This window comes from Lates calcarifer, linkage group LG5 (genome assembly GCF_001640805.2).
Source record: "Lates calcarifer isolate ASB-BC8 linkage group LG5, TLL_Latcal_v3, whole genome shotgun sequence".
Lineage (NCBI taxonomy): Eukaryota > Metazoa > Chordata > Actinopteri > Centropomidae > Lates > Lates calcarifer.
In genome coordinates, this window is record NC_066837.1 from 3129160 (window position 1) to 3144209 (window position 15050).

Consider the following 15050-nt stretch of genomic DNA (forward strand, 5'->3'; position numbering starts at 1 on the left):
GAGTTTTGTTCCCTCAGTCGAGACTCTCAGGCAGCACTGTCGGAAAAAACAAAACTGGAAGCTGAAACCAATGACGCCAAACAGAGAAAACACGTGCATATGTTTGGAGTTGTTTGTCGTTGGTCACCTGACAGAAAGTTTTGCTAATCCAAACCCAGACATACCCTTAAAATTATTTTGTTGATAGCAAACATACATTACATTTTTTATCTAAAAATACTGGCTAAAAATCGAGTATGGCTCTACAATTATTTATTTATTTAACTTTTCCATAAATTGATCTATTTTTAAATTAACTACATGATTTATCAATTATTTATATTCTTTAATCTAAAAATGGATTATTTTTTTAAGTTAACAAGTTTATCCAGGCAATGATTTATTGTTTTGTTGGACCTACTGTACAAAATCTAAATATATTAAAACTAATATGATGTTGATGAACATCACCAAATTAAGTTTATTTTGAAAATGAGACATGGGTCTTATTTGTTGTGATATAAGGAGCTGGTTGGCTTCTCTGTTGAGAAGGTCTTGGAGGATGTCCAGCCCATATTGCTGTTTCCATCCTGTCTGCAGCCAGCCATACTGTGCTGCTTCATGCAACATGCCATCGGGGTGAAGGGGTAGGGGGCTAAAAATGACCTCAGACTGACAACTACAGACCTGGATCAGTTTATTGCGAGCTACGGTTGAATGACCTCATCTTGGAAAAAGCAACACTCAGACAAATACAACATATTTTAAAGTCACATTAAAGAACAATAGTGGAAGCACAGTGAGTAAACAGGAGGTGGAAATGCTACAAGGAGATATAATTCTACAGTCCAGCTTGTGGAATAATGCACTTCATGGCAAAAAAGTGATTGACCTGCCAGACAAAATCAGGTTGGCAAATTAGACTTGCTAGACTTGACTTGCTTGTGTGGAACTCGCAAGGTGATGTAAAGCATTGCTGTAATACATTTTAATGTTTGCTGTAGTAGTATGTGTAATACAATAGGTTTTCTAGTAGTATTGTTTTAATCAACCTCGTATTTTTGAACATGCCTTTGAAAATGCATATAAAGTTGATAGATTATATGTAACTGTTCTGTAATCCTGTTGTTTTTTTGGATTGATAATTGCTGACATAAAGCCCTCACACAGTGCTCGGTCAAATCATCACACTCCACTGGAATAGCACCATTCAAAAAGAAAGCTTCGATGAAAAATGATGCCATAATCTAAGAAAAGCTGTGGCTAGACTATGGTAATGCTACAATCAAACTGTTTCCAGAGGGAAACAGGAGTCAGTGGAAGCAGTGACAGACTTCAAATGTTCAAGTTCCTTTTTTTAAAAAAAATCTAACCATGACTGATTAGATATGATTCAATATGTGATATAATAGGATTGAATTTGGAAGCATGCAAAGTACATGCTTCTGGTATTCCCCCACTTAAACAGAGTTAACTCTAAGTATATTTTTAATCATTCACCATCGGTCACCATATTATTGCCACCTTGTAGTGGCTTGCGTGACCTGAACCAGCATCAGCATAGTGGAGACAATAATGGACATGATGGTGTGTACATGTGTCTCTTCAAAAATCCCTTTAGAATATGCAGTCATACATTGTTAATGAATATGGGTTATATACTGACATAGATATGATGCAATGTGAATGCGGTCTGAAAGGAACAGACATTTTTTGGATTTATGCTTATTCACTTTCTTTCAAGAGTTAGATAAGAAAATCTGTACCACTCTCATGATTGTATGGTAAATATGAAGCCAACACCAGCCACCGCTAGCTTAGCATAGCATACTAACTCTGTCCAAAGGAGATAAACTCAGAGCTACCAGCATGTCTAAAGCTCATTAATGAACACTAACTGTTGTTGAAGCTAAAGTGTAAAAACAGGAAGTTGTGGTTTTACACAAAGTTTGATGGTGATTGGACAGAGGCAGGCTAGCTCTTTCCCTCTGCCTCCAGTCTTCCAGTCTAACTCTTGGAAGAGAAGTGAATATGCATATTTCCCTCTTTAATTCATAATCTACTTTAAAGACAGACCTGAAATGTGTTGTTCACAAAAATCACCCACATGCAAGAAAATCGACCCCAAATGGCCTCAAAAAATATGAGACATTACCCAAAGCAAAACATGAACTACAGTATGGCATTTCATTTGTCTGACTCTGAAGCTGAGGTCACTTTTGCAGGTGTTACATTTTCATCATAAAAACTGATGAAGTGAGATTTCCCATGTCACATGGCAGTGAGGCTGATACAGAAAACTCTCTTGCTGTGGGTATTCAAGTAGTCACAGGTATTAAATATTCAGCCGCATTGTGGGGAGTTAAATAAATCCACCCTCTAGTATAAAACGTTTCCCATAAATGTACTGTAACTAATTTTTTTACCATATAGAAAACAATGTAAAACACAAATAGGGGTGAATACTTTTTAGTGGATGGTTTTCACAGCACAGCACTTTTTTGAAGAGGCCTTTTTCATAGAAGACACGTCACATGTCACAGTTGGAAAAGCACAGGTATAAATAGTAACATAAATAATTGCTGAATTCCATTTCAGTGTGTCAGTTTCAGGGTTCTGATATTTTTGCATGTTGGCTCACTATCACACTCTCATGCCTTACTGGGACACCTAAATGGAATGGAGCCTTTGTAGTTGTTATTAGTATTTCCTGGGCTTTTCCTGCTATGACAAGTCATAATGTATGATGTGACAGAGACAGTACCAACAGACTAGCTTAGAATTAAAAAGAAGTTTTTAAAAAACAAGATGAAGAAAAATCTGTTGTCTGACACGGACAGAAGGCATGTATGGAAGAAGAAAACAGATTCCTGACTGTGATGCTTCTGCACCAGCAAACTCTATTTTTAATGTTCATATCCATATGCAGAGTGAACAGCCCTTTCCTGCAGTAGTTAAATGAAGTGTCCTGGATGAAGAAGGGAGGGAAGGTTAGGTTGGGTTTACATTCCCTCCCTCATAGGGGCAGATGAGCAGGGTGGAGTCCAGGTCCAGGCGGAAGGCTGGGTAAAGCGGCTGAGAGAACGGGCAACGGAACGTGTGCAGGAGCATCACTGTGTCTGACACGCTGTAAAAGGATAATGCTCCTTTCTGGCGCTCCAGGAACACGCCGATCCTGGGGCAGGGCGGCGCAGCCACCGTGGTCTTACGGTTGTCGTGCCAGGCGGCATATCCTGCGTGCGTACACCTCAGCCGCCAGGAGTTCTCGTTGCGCCCCAGGAGGCAGGGTTTCCCACCACCTTTGCGTCCAATACCTCGATAAGTGACACCAATGTCAATCCATCCCCCACCCCTCCACTCCACCTCCCAATAGCTGGCACCACCAAACTGGCCCTCCCTGCACAGGACCTGGGCCACTGAGTCAAAGCGCTGGGGGTGAGGGGGGTAAGACTGGGGCTCCTCACCACAGTGGGCACCCTGTGGTCCCTCCAGGAGAATCAGAGTAGGGTGGGCTGTGTCAGGGTCCAAGGACAGACGACAAGAAACTAAGGAAGAAGAAAGAGACGAGTTTAAGAAATTAGATTTTTACAGCCCCAAACTGAGCATGATATTCTGCGAGAGAGAGGGCTGTTGATTACTAGTCAGGGAGTTCTCCAGAGTTCTGAGCAGCCATGCAGGGATTTTTGCACTTTATGAAAACACCATTATCTGCATTTTAAACCCCTTACTTTCACCTGCAGAAATCGAATGTAACCAGTGTCCCAGTTCCTGAAAGTTTGGTTGTTGCAGTAGCTGCTCACAAAGATAGTTACTTGTCGAGGGCGGGGCTGTCATACTGAAATACTACTTTGGTTTGTACTGAACTATCTCAACAGCTATTGGATTGTTTGGCATGAAATTTCATGGTCACCAGAAGATGAATCCTGCTGACTTGATCCTGTGACTTTTCCTCTAACACCACCATGAAGTTGACTCTGCTGATTTCCATCTATAACACAAATAATATTTCGACCAGTATGGTGGTAAAAAGTGGTATCAGCGTACCCAGACAGTAATACTGAATACATTTCGATCCGCAGCCTCAGATATTTCTTTCCAGTTTCTCCTGGTCTGTCACTCTCTCAGTTTTAGAAGTTTTTTCCAAGTTGAGGAGCTGAGCTGGACACAGACAGATAACATGTTAAGCCAACTACTGTTTCACTTGACATTTTGGCACAGAGGGGATAATGACACATATGGCCTTAATTCTCCTTTGACCAAATGAATTATTAATGCCTAACAAGGTGCTGCTGTGCTGTCATCCTGTCAGCTGGCTTGTTTTTGTCAGGACAAGACACTAGTCTTAATGACGGACCTGGATGTCATAAATACAGTATGATTGCCATCCATTATTGATGAAGACACAGACTGGGCTCTCAAATTTCTCACCAGGTCTCTCATTATGAGTAGAACTGGAAACATGGAGAAGAGAAAGAGGGAAGGATGGAAAGACGGTCAAAGAAAGAGGGGTGGATGAGAGAGAGCAAGTTGGGGGAAGACATGCAGGGTGGTCATTCTGAATAGGTGCACCAGAGACAGAGAGCGAGGAGAAGTGATGCAGAGAGGAAGGCGAAGAGAAAAGAAAAATCTAATGAAGAGGTAGAGAGAGGAGGATGACAAGTGGGTGGACGAGAGGCCACAGACGGATGGAGAGACAACAACTACAGAAAGGAAAAAACTTGTGAGATAGAAAGATGAAGTACTTACACCTGAGGAAGGCTGCTCTCATCCTCTGATCAGCCGGCTGCAGAGACAAAGAGGACAGAGGGAATGACACCGGCACTGCTGGAAAGAGACAAATGACAAAAAGAGAAAGAGAAGTGTTACTGAAAACTTTTGTCCATATTCGTGAAAGAAATGCTTAACTACAATGAACTGAATGAGAGTGAAAACAGCAGCAGAGAGGGAAGCAAAAAGCATAAGTAAAGTAAAGAGAAAAAAAAGAGTGTAAATGAGAGAAATGAAGATTAATATGGGTGCATGGCAAATCAGGAACAAAATAAAAGTGGAAAATAAAGAATTTCAAGCACCACCACAAAACTTTTCAAGGTAACAAAAGAAAACCCCCTAGAGTTTTTTTGTGTTAGTCGGAGGTCTTAACACAGTGGCTGGCAGACCAGGTGCCATGAGGAGCCAACAGTCCGCACAGAAGAAACCAAGTAACAGGAGGAAATTAAGTTACAAACATGTACTGTTGTAGCACATTTACAATCTGTGTGAACATGCTGTTGGCCCTCCATGACCATGGCTAACCATCCCTGTCCTAGACAGAGAGAAGAAACTTCACCAAGTAAATCTGTTAGATTTATTGCCCAGTTGAATAACATCATGTTATCCAGGAAATCCTGTCTAGCATTCATGAAAGTGTAAAGTTAACATTAAAGTCACTATGTGTACAATTTTCGTTTGAGAAACATCTTTTTGGAGGCATATGCTTTTACATGTAGAACAAGACTAGGAGTCTACAGTCATGTTAATGCAGGTGTTGACTGTGTTTGTCATCTTAGTTTAATGTGTTAGCATGTTAAGTATGAATGGATGGAAAACCTGTGGAAGTAGGAGGATGTAGCATGTGTTTGCTGCTGTAGCGACATTCTTGCTACAACCACCAGATGCCACCAGAATACATGATTGCCAAATTCTACACGTAGTGGCTTTAATGTTAATGTCGCCTGATTTGCTAAAATAGCCCTCTGAGTTAACAAATCTGAAATCAGTGGTTTGTGTTAGTTAAAGGGTCAGTTCACCAGAATACCTCACATTTTTCCACTTACCCCTACTGGCATGTTGCCCTGCAGTTGGTTGCATTTGCTGAGGTTTGGCGTTCTCTGCACTCGGATTTCTGCCACCTCCCCAATACAATGGATATGATGGTATTGGATATATTTTTTTAAAACTCAACAATACCAATATTAACAAAACAAAATGACAAAATATAGCTCCATTATCCCCAGTTAGCCTGTGTCCTGTTTTCACTGAAAACTACTGTTTCTAAGCCATGACAGGCATAACCTGGATATAGATGCTAATGTAAAAGTTTTCCATATTTCACTTTTAATACTTTGAGCACAAAAACCAGGAAAAGTTAGGGGATCATCAAAATCATTCAGATGCACCCTCTGGGGACATGAATTCCTGCTGCTTTTATGGCTAATACTGTAAATTTGTAAACAGGTCTCCCTTAATATAATGTGGTCAAAGCAAAAACATAAAAGTTTTGAGTTATCTCGCTGCTAACACTGGATCTCCATTGTTGCTGCGGCTGTCACTGAAAAGCCTCTGTAAAACAAATTCATTTAAACATAAGTGAGCTTACGGTTGAGCTGCAATGAATTTGATTGTTTCTAATTAAACTGAACTGATTAGGATGGAGCAGAGCTGGAGGTGAGCCAGAGTGTGTTGTATCAGACATCACTCTGTCCTCTTCAGCATCAATAATTAACACGTCCACTGTCCCTCGCAGTGTTAAATGTCATGTCAAAACCTGCAGGCTCGTAAAAATGGGTCACCTCAGACCTGACACTATCACAGAGGGTGTGTGTGCGTGCGTTTGCGTATCATGTTTCTTATGCTTACCTTTTAGACACTCTCCACCAGACACGTAGTTCTCATTAACTGGAAGAGAAATCATTGTGTTAAACTTAGTGCACATACAGTCTGCATGACAGTTTGCATGTGTCTTTTAGGTTACATAAATCTACTTTAACCATGCTGAACCTTTGCAATATTTTAGTGGCACACGCTCAGACTTAAAATTTACCCATAGGAGCAAGTGTCTGCATATTTAAGTATTTTGTATATTTATTAGCATACGGTATGTCATGTCTTCCTGCCTGTGGGTCATCTGGTGTACCTGCACGGCTGATCTTGTCCATCTCCTCCCTGCAGACCTCCTCCATTCGGCTGCGGAGGTGGCACAGTGCTTTCCTGGCGCCACTGAAGGCCTCTGTGGGCAGGCTGAGGGCTCTGGAGTGCCGACCAGTGGTGAGAGGGACGCACAGCAGTGGAGCCGCCTGAGCCGATACAGAGAAAGGGTGGAAAATAAAGCCTGGCATCGTGTCTACAGCCCGCCCTCCTCCCCTCCTTAATTCCTCATACTATTGAATTTGAAAATAGCACCTAGGCAGGTGTTGTCTTTTTCCACTGGTCACTGCTGACTCATTCTCTCCTCTCATCAATTCTTACTCCTCCATCATCTACACACTTATCTCTCCGGATATTTCTTAGTGTGCACTCTGATGAGTTTTTATGGCTTCCAGGATGCATTAGATGTAATGGATGAATATCAAATGCAATAACTGATATTGTGCTTATTGTCTTTTGAGATAAACTTCTCAAGACAATGAGCCTAAAAGAGTCTGATACATAAGTGTCCTGTTAAGCACTACTAGCCTGATGTAGCTTTATTAGTATGGATGGCTGTAAACAACGACAGATCATGTCTCAAGAAAACTACTGACTGAGCTGTGTGTTCTCAGCTTCTCTGAAAGTTTATTCTCCTTTATATAAATTAGGGGCAGTTTTCTTCATACAGACACAAATTTTACTTTGCCTCAGATTTTTACGTCCTCTCTCTGTGCATCCTCCCTTCTTTTTCCTCACTCTGAAGTCCTCCTTCTCCCCCTGTGGGTCTCTACTCTCTCTTTTCTCCCACAGCGCCCCTCATATTTTTCCATCTTTTCATTTTCCCCCTCACCTGTAAGAAATGTGTGTTGTCTTCTGTGTGCAGCAGCTGACTGATCTCCTCATCTCTCCTCCTCAGCTCCTCCAAATCTTTCTCCAGCATCTCTATGTCGCGTTTGGCTCTCCCCACCACTGCTCGCTCCTTCGTCTCCAGCCTCGCGCGAACCTGTGGCACAGAGGTAGACGATGTCATGAGTGTAGCTTGGATGTACTAAGCAGGAATCAAACCATTCTGGTTTACAGAAATGACACATAACAATGTAGAGAGAACTGTGTGCTGTTGAACTTTATTACCTGTGCTTCTTTTAACACTACTAATACTATTGATACTTCGTTTGAAAACCAGACGTCAATTGGTGGAGCTATTTTAACTTCTGCTGTTTTTAAGGCTACCTCATTTGCTGCTATTATTACCCTCCCTCCTACTGTTACGGCTACGTAACATCACTGTTAATACTTCTAGCTCCTGGTCCTCACCTCTGCCTTGGTTTTCTCCAGGCGGAGTGCCATATCTGCAAACAGAGCTTCACTATCTTCCAGAACAGCGGATGCTGACACCTGAAACAGATACAAACACACAGTAGAAGAGAACAGTAGTTAGAGCCGGACAGAGGAAAGAAACCATGAAACAGAAATGTCAAACTTCTGAAAAACTTGCTTTCAACGAAACAGTGAATCTTTAACGGCATCTTCATCCTGCCAAAGTGCACGTGAAAGAAAAGACGCCTTTCCCTTTTTAACTGATATCTCATTGTGTTTCACTTTAAAATGAATCCAATGTGTCTCCTAATGCCCGACTCCAATATCCTGTTTCTATATTATCGTTTACTAGATAAAGTGAGTAAAACTGTCATTTCACAGGGGCTTAAACATGCCTATGAGTTTCTTCCTGTCATACAATATGATATGTGTTGTTACATGTGTGTGTGTGTGTTTTTACATGTATAAGTACATCAGTAACAAAGTAAAAACAAATACATTAAACACACTGTCCACACAACTAGATGGAGTGAGGTTTGCTGAGATCTTGAATCACAACAACGATATTTTTGCCAACATTTTGTTTCATCCATTGTCCTGCTTAGAAATTACAAGGATCCAGAGTGTGCTGCCAATTTTTATTTGTAGCAGGTGTGAAAATCCACTGAAAAGACATTTCTTTGTCTGTAAAAAAAAACAGGTTAGGTCCAGACTCATATAGCTTACAGAAGAACCTCCACAGTATCAAGAATACAAGCTGACAAACTGATATCCAACATCTGATAAAAGGCCAATGTCAGTGAGCTAATACAGCAGTTTCCTAATGAGCTAGAGCATCCACACACTGAATGGACGGAGATGATGCTCAGCGGAGGGAGAAGAAAAGGTTTTCCTGGAAGACCGGAGGAGTGGCTGAGACAATGGAACTTAAATTAGCTTTGCAATGGAAACTGATACAAAAGCTCCAGTGAGGCAGAGTGTTTGCGTGTGTGAGAAGGACAGAGATAGAGAGAGGTGAGTGTGTGAGCCTGATGCCACAGGGGAGGTTGTGTGTGTTGTGCATGGACAGTTGTGTAAATGTCAAGACAAGTCTATTTATGTAACTCTCTATCTCATGTGTTCTACATAACACATATCATACTACTGGTGTAAATATTGCATCATATCAGGGCTGCAGGACTGGCTGAATTACTGTCCTCAGTGTTGAGTTATAGAGACTCACAGTATAATTAATCAACCTGTAATATGAATAAATGGCATAATTATAATATCTTGACAATCTATCTTTCACAAAAGAGAGATATCTATGATATTTCACGTACATATAAATAACCGTGCTGGGGAAGAGTAGATAACCACAAAGTGCACAAAACAAATGGGTCTGATAGTTTACCCATGGATAAGGAGGAGCAATGATTTCATGCACCAGAGCAGGGACTCTAAATGCACAATCCCAATACTGCATGCAGGTTTAAACATCAGAGATCTGATGTGTAACAACTATCAGACGAGGACAAAACAAAATTATAGCTACTGGCACTGATTTGAAAAGAAAGTCCAGCAAAACACATTAAATCTGGGGCAAAAAGCCTGAGTGTTGTCATAGACAATAATTTAAACTTTAGTAAGTGTAAAGAAAAATAATAAAAACAACTACATCAATAAGACTGAATTTTCCCATCTGACAAACATTATATAAGACTGGCCATATCTTGCCCTTTCTGTTGCAAAGATTGATGGTACTTCTACTTATGAAACTAATGAACTGATGTTCAGTGGTATTCCAGCAACTCCCTTGTTCTGCTCTGTAAAGTTACTGTTTTTGTCAATGGAGTCTGGTAGTGATATATAGTGATGTTTCGGAGTCTTACTCTCTCTGTACGAATCCTGTCCATAAAGTTGTCAGACACTTAAAATAACAGTCTGAGTCTGTTAGTGGCAAAACAAGCACTTTAGTGGATGTACTGCAGACAATTACACCATTTATTTACTATATTCCATCATCATCAGTGAAATTCCTCCAGGCATGTTTACTGTTTCAGGCTTTCATTAAGAGGAGGTGAGACATTGAATAACAACAGCTAATATATTCCAAGTGTTCCAGGTAAGTTCTCAGTAGCAACAATTAATGGTTCTCAGAACTTACCTGGAACACATGTTTACATGTGTATGTGTGTGTGTGCACATGTATGTGTGTGTGTGTGTGTGTGTGCACATGTATGTGTGTATGTGTATGTGTGTGTGTGTGTGTGTGTGTGTGTATGTGTCACCTTGAGAGACTCTAAGCTTTGTTGAAACTCCTCTATCTCTCGCTCTCTGTTCCGAATCCTCCCCTGGACCATCCTCTGAGACTCCTGGAGCTGGAGCTGACAGACAGACAGACAGACAGACAGACAGACAGACAGACAGACAGGTTGTAGATTAAGTCTGAAGTGTGGCTAAAAAAAGTGTTGCAAGTTAAATGACAAAAACATAAACTGATGCCGTGATACAAACATAATCTTGAACTGCTTTGATTATTGTTTGTTACAGTATGAACTGACAGTTTCATTGCTTTTGCTGCCATTTGATTTGACACTTTATTATTTTGTATGATTTAACAACCTTTGCAAGATCACCACAACGTACTTCTGTTCTAAGTTGCCTGACCATGCATTTATTCACCTCCTCTGAGACAACAAAGTCCCTCCTGTCCTCTAACCAGGGCGTATTACACCTTCAGAATGTTTCCTTCCATTCTTAACATAATGGCAAAGTTTATTTCTTGTTTTGTTGCGTGGCCCTTTAATTAACTGGAGCATCTGACTCATCTGACTGTCTGGCTCAAAGCATATGAAGAAAATCATCATCTGTTTTATCAACATTTATCAGCAGCCCTCATATAACGCTGTATTTTAGATCATTCACCTGCTCACTTCTGGTCGTCAGTTCAAGACAAAAATCTGGTAAACGCAAAATTAGAATCGAGAGGCTTAAACTCAATTTGAGTAAATTAATGTATTGGTCATGTCAGTTTCTCTGGCAGATGTGGCATGGGTTGACACTCATGGATCAATATGGGTCAGCAGACAAAACATTTGTGAACCTGCTTTATTCTATCTGGGGGATCCTCTAAGAGCTTTAAATGTTAACGGTAGTAATCAGGATTTGAGTGTTTTAAAATTTGGGAACTTCTTGAGGGTTCCCAAAGTGCAAAGGAACACTAGGAACACTTTCTCTAATTTACATGTGTCTTAACTTCAGAGTAGAGAGTCAGATTTAAACAATTACGATACTTCAGGTGTGTCTCAGTACCTGTCTCCTGGTTCTCTGGGCATCCACGCTGTGCACCTCCTCCTGGTCTGCCTCGCACAGCAGGCAGTCTCCGCTCCACTCCACCGCGGCCTCCGCCTCGGAGCCGCTCCCCGCGGGCTCCAGACCCAGGCGGTGCTGAGCGCAGAGCCGCTCCGCCAGACACTCCACGGCGGCCACCAGCTTGTGCCGCCGCAGCGTGCCGACCTCCCGGTGCGGCGCGACATGGAGCTCGCAGAAAGACGCCAGGCACACCAGGCACGACTTGACCGCCCTCAGCTTGCTCTCAGTCGGGCAGAAGTCACACGGAACTTCTCCGACTCCCACCAGGTAAAGCTCCGGCGACGTGACAATCTCGCTCACCTTGAGTTTGTCGACGACCTCGGCGAGCACCGTGTTCCTCCGCAAAACCGGCCGAGGGCTGAACGTCTCCCGGCACTGAGGGCAGCTGAACTGGCCCGACTCCGCCTGGTCCCAGTAGTTGTTGATGCACGCCATGCAATAAGTGTGTCCGCAGGGGATGGACACCGGGTCCTTCAGGATGTCCAGGCAGATGGGACACCTGAACTGGCTCTCCGTCACCGAGATGTTCGCCTGTGCCATCTCCTCTGAGCCTCCTCTCACCTCGGGTGGCTCCTGCTCTGCCTGTTGCCTCGATGAAGAATCTTTCCACAACTCTACTTGTGTTTTTATAAAGGGGTGGGGTCAGGATACAGGAATAGCCCTTCCGCAATGTCATCCACCCCATCACTGTTAGTGTCAGCGTTCTGCCCTAAGTGCTGTCTTACAGGCTTGTAAAGACCGTAAAGGATCAGTTCGCACAAATCACAAAAAACACATTTTCTCACTGGAGGTTTTAGTTTTATCCACATTGTCCAAGATTTCCTGTTTGTTACCTCCACTCCAGTACAATGGAGGTGAATGGAATTTTATCCATCACATGTGTTAGAGCTCAGGCTTTAGGGTTTTCTGCAAACTTCTTTTAAAATTTGATCATGTCTGTGTAAGACCAATAAAAACTTTCAAACTTCATTTTGCAGTCTGTGCTGACACCAATGAAGAACAATGCACAGCCATTAAAAAAACTCCTCCACAGGTGTCTCAACTTATTTCAAACTCTTCTTATTTTAATTGTTTTTTGTACACAGTACCACTGCATGATGGGAAAAACCTTTGGGATGAGAAGCTTTAAATAAAATATTAAGTATCCAGTCCAGATATCCAACCCTGAATATTGTTCAGTGTTACAGAGCCTTGTTGTTTTTTAATGTGGTCACACTGAAATCTAGTGGCAGCTCTTTGGTCATGTTAAACAAAACTCATTAAATGAGACTGCAGCATCATTTCAGTGCATCCACAGATCCACTGATCCAAAAAATACAATTCTTAACTTAGCTTGATTAACCTGAACAGTTTCATCACAGTATCTGTGTGCAACATGGATACTGAGCTCAGAATAAATCCCACAGGAGATAGCTCACTGAATAGTCCGACAGTTTCAATGCAGCAGTGAAATGTTTATGCTGCATTTTTTCAAAACTGCTGTCTATCACATCGTTGAATATTTCTATATTCTATTGTCATGTAATATCTCTGTTGATCGATATTATAGATTTGTCTACAGACCAGGTCACTGTTTATAGAAAACTGTAAATCCTTAAATTGCAATATTGTGAAAATGATTAGTTGTGAACAGTTAGAGGTATGACAGGGTCTGTAACGCCCTCTGCTGGCCATTTCCTATAACACAAATCACTTCTCACTTGTTACTGATGAAGAATAAAACCTCCACAGTGTCTTACAAGTGAGTGCTTCAGTGCTTTACATACTGACTTCTGCTTCCTACATCACCCGACCCATTCTTGTGGACACAATACCTCAGTAATGCCTAGAGGAAATTTCTTCAAATTTGGTACAAACATCCACATGGACTCAAGGATGAAGTGATTAGATTTTGGCTGTCAAAGGTCAAAGGTCAAGGTCACTGTGACCTCACAAAACATGTTTTTTGCCTCATGAACAGAACATTTCAGGTAAATTTCTTCATATTTGGGACAAATGTTGACTTAGACCCAAGGCTGAACTGGTTAGATTGGCTGCAGCTGGACTTGTTGGCAGAGGCATAGAACTGCGAGGTGGCATTTTAGTTACTAGTTACTTCCCCTTAAAAAAGTGCTATTCAATATTTATGTCATTATTTGAAATTTTATAATAAAAACCACCTGCCAAGTAATGGACTGCACTGTCACATTCACCCATTCATGCACACATTCATACAGCACTGGAGCTAAAATCTGAACTGCTCTTGCTTGTATCACCAAGTGGAAAATGTACCTAATTCCATACTTTTAAATAATATGTGAGTTATATGTTGTTGGCTGTCTGATATGTTCTGTCATTCAGTGCTGGCCCTGAGAGTTGAATTTCAGCAGCAGTTCAGCAGGAGATTGAAGGTTAAGAGTGGGATTTTCAGGTGCTTAAGCTTTGCTGTGACTGACACACACACACACACACACACACACAGAGGTCATTTTACCTGCCTGTGGAGTTAAGTGGTTTCCCCTGTGAGGTTTAGTTTGTCAGTTGAACCCAGGATTAGTGCCCCATGTCCCCTTGAATGCACCGATACTTTACAAAATAATCTCAAGCAAGTTAAACCAGGACAGAAATGTCACTTTTACAAAGTGGATCCCCTGGATAGAAATACACAAAACATGGATGTTTTTTTTCCCTCAGAAATGTCCCCATCCTTTTTTTATGACAGGAAGTGTTCCAGAGAGCAGGTGAAATGACACGTTGGTTAAAACCTCCTTAAATTTGGTCGATATGTTACTATCTGTTTCAGCAGCAGGTAAAGGAATATATTTCATCATGCAGTTAGGACCTGCTTCACAATTCTTGGATTACTGGATGAATTAATGAATGGTGTTGAAAAACCTAAACTGTACATCTTAAAAACGTATCTTGTCAAGCAAACTTTACCCCGTTTTATTCATGTGTTAATCAATTCATCGTCGTCACATACTGTGTTTGAAAGTTTCTGTCCTTGACTTCCTCACTTTTGTATCTGCGATGTTTCTCCAATCCCAGTTCTTGAGCGCAGTCCAAGTCTCTGTCTGACTGAGAGCTCAGAGCAGGCAAACAGACAAAGCCCTAAAAGGGGGTCTGGTCCCTCGACTCCCCTGGCCCTTTGTTCAAAGTGGGGCTGTGATGTACTCGCTGTTTTAGAAAGGACCCTTTTCAGCTAGGCCGTAAGGCGATCCTGGGCCTTTCCTAGCCAGGGTGTGCCCTGGGCGTCTCTGGTTTACCTGCGGGACTGTGAGGGGCGGGGTTGGGTGGGCTGGTCCTCTGCTGGGCCAGGTAGTGGTGGAGGGTGGAGGAGAGCAGCTGGTCAGTGGAAGAAGGAGAGAGAGAGACCCAGAGAAAGGAGGGGAGGGATGGAGGGATGGATGTAAGGTGAGAACGCTGAGAAAGGACAAATAAACAAAGGTGGCGATGAGGGTCTGAGGTGAATTAATTGTATCAAGCTCTTTCTCTCTTTGGTGACAGTCTCCAGAGACAGCAGCACGGGGAACAGT

The 15050-nt window shown here is 41.9% G+C and overlaps 1 protein-coding gene across 4 annotated transcripts; it reads right to left on the reverse strand.

Annotated features, from left to right (window-relative positions):
- Positions 1 to 659: 659 nt before the first annotated feature.
- Positions 660 to 12194, reverse strand: LOC108880841 (E3 ubiquitin/ISG15 ligase TRIM25). Of its 4 annotated transcripts, none has more exons than XM_018672563.2 (9): positions 11476 to 12193; positions 10452 to 10547; positions 8179 to 8259; positions 7715 to 7867; positions 6872 to 7031; positions 6595 to 6633; positions 5793 to 5867; positions 4726 to 4800; positions 660 to 3524 (listed from the first exon to the last, which is right to left on the reverse strand). In XM_018672563.2, exons 1-9 carry the CDS (start codon positions 12073 to 12075, stop codon positions 2971 to 2973), a joined length of 1833 nt encoding a protein of 610 aa, XP_018528079.1. In that variant the 5' UTR covers positions 12076 to 12193; the 3' UTR covers positions 660 to 2970. The 4 variants fall into 4 exon arrangements, with proteins under 4 accessions (XP_018528079.1, XP_018528078.1, XP_018528081.1 ...); XM_018672562.2 differs by having other exon boundaries at positions 4726 to 4803; XM_018672565.2 differs by lacking the exon at positions 5793 to 5867 and having other exon boundaries at positions 11476 to 12194.
- Positions 12195 to 15050: the final 2856 nt, after the last annotated feature.

Coding starts and splice junctions, on each gene's coding strand:
- LOC108880841 (XM_018672562.2), bottom strand. CDS start 12,075: ATGGCACAGGCGAACATCTCGGTGACGGAGAGCCAGTTCAGGTGTCCC. Junction 6,634..6,871: donor GGACAAGATCAGCCGTGCAG/GTACACCAGATG, acceptor TTTCTCTTCCAG/TTAATGAGAACTACGTGTCT. Junction 3,525..4,725: donor GAGAGCAGCCTTCCTCAGGT/GTAAGTACTTCA, acceptor CTTCTTCCTTAG/TTTCTTGTCGTCTGTCCTTG.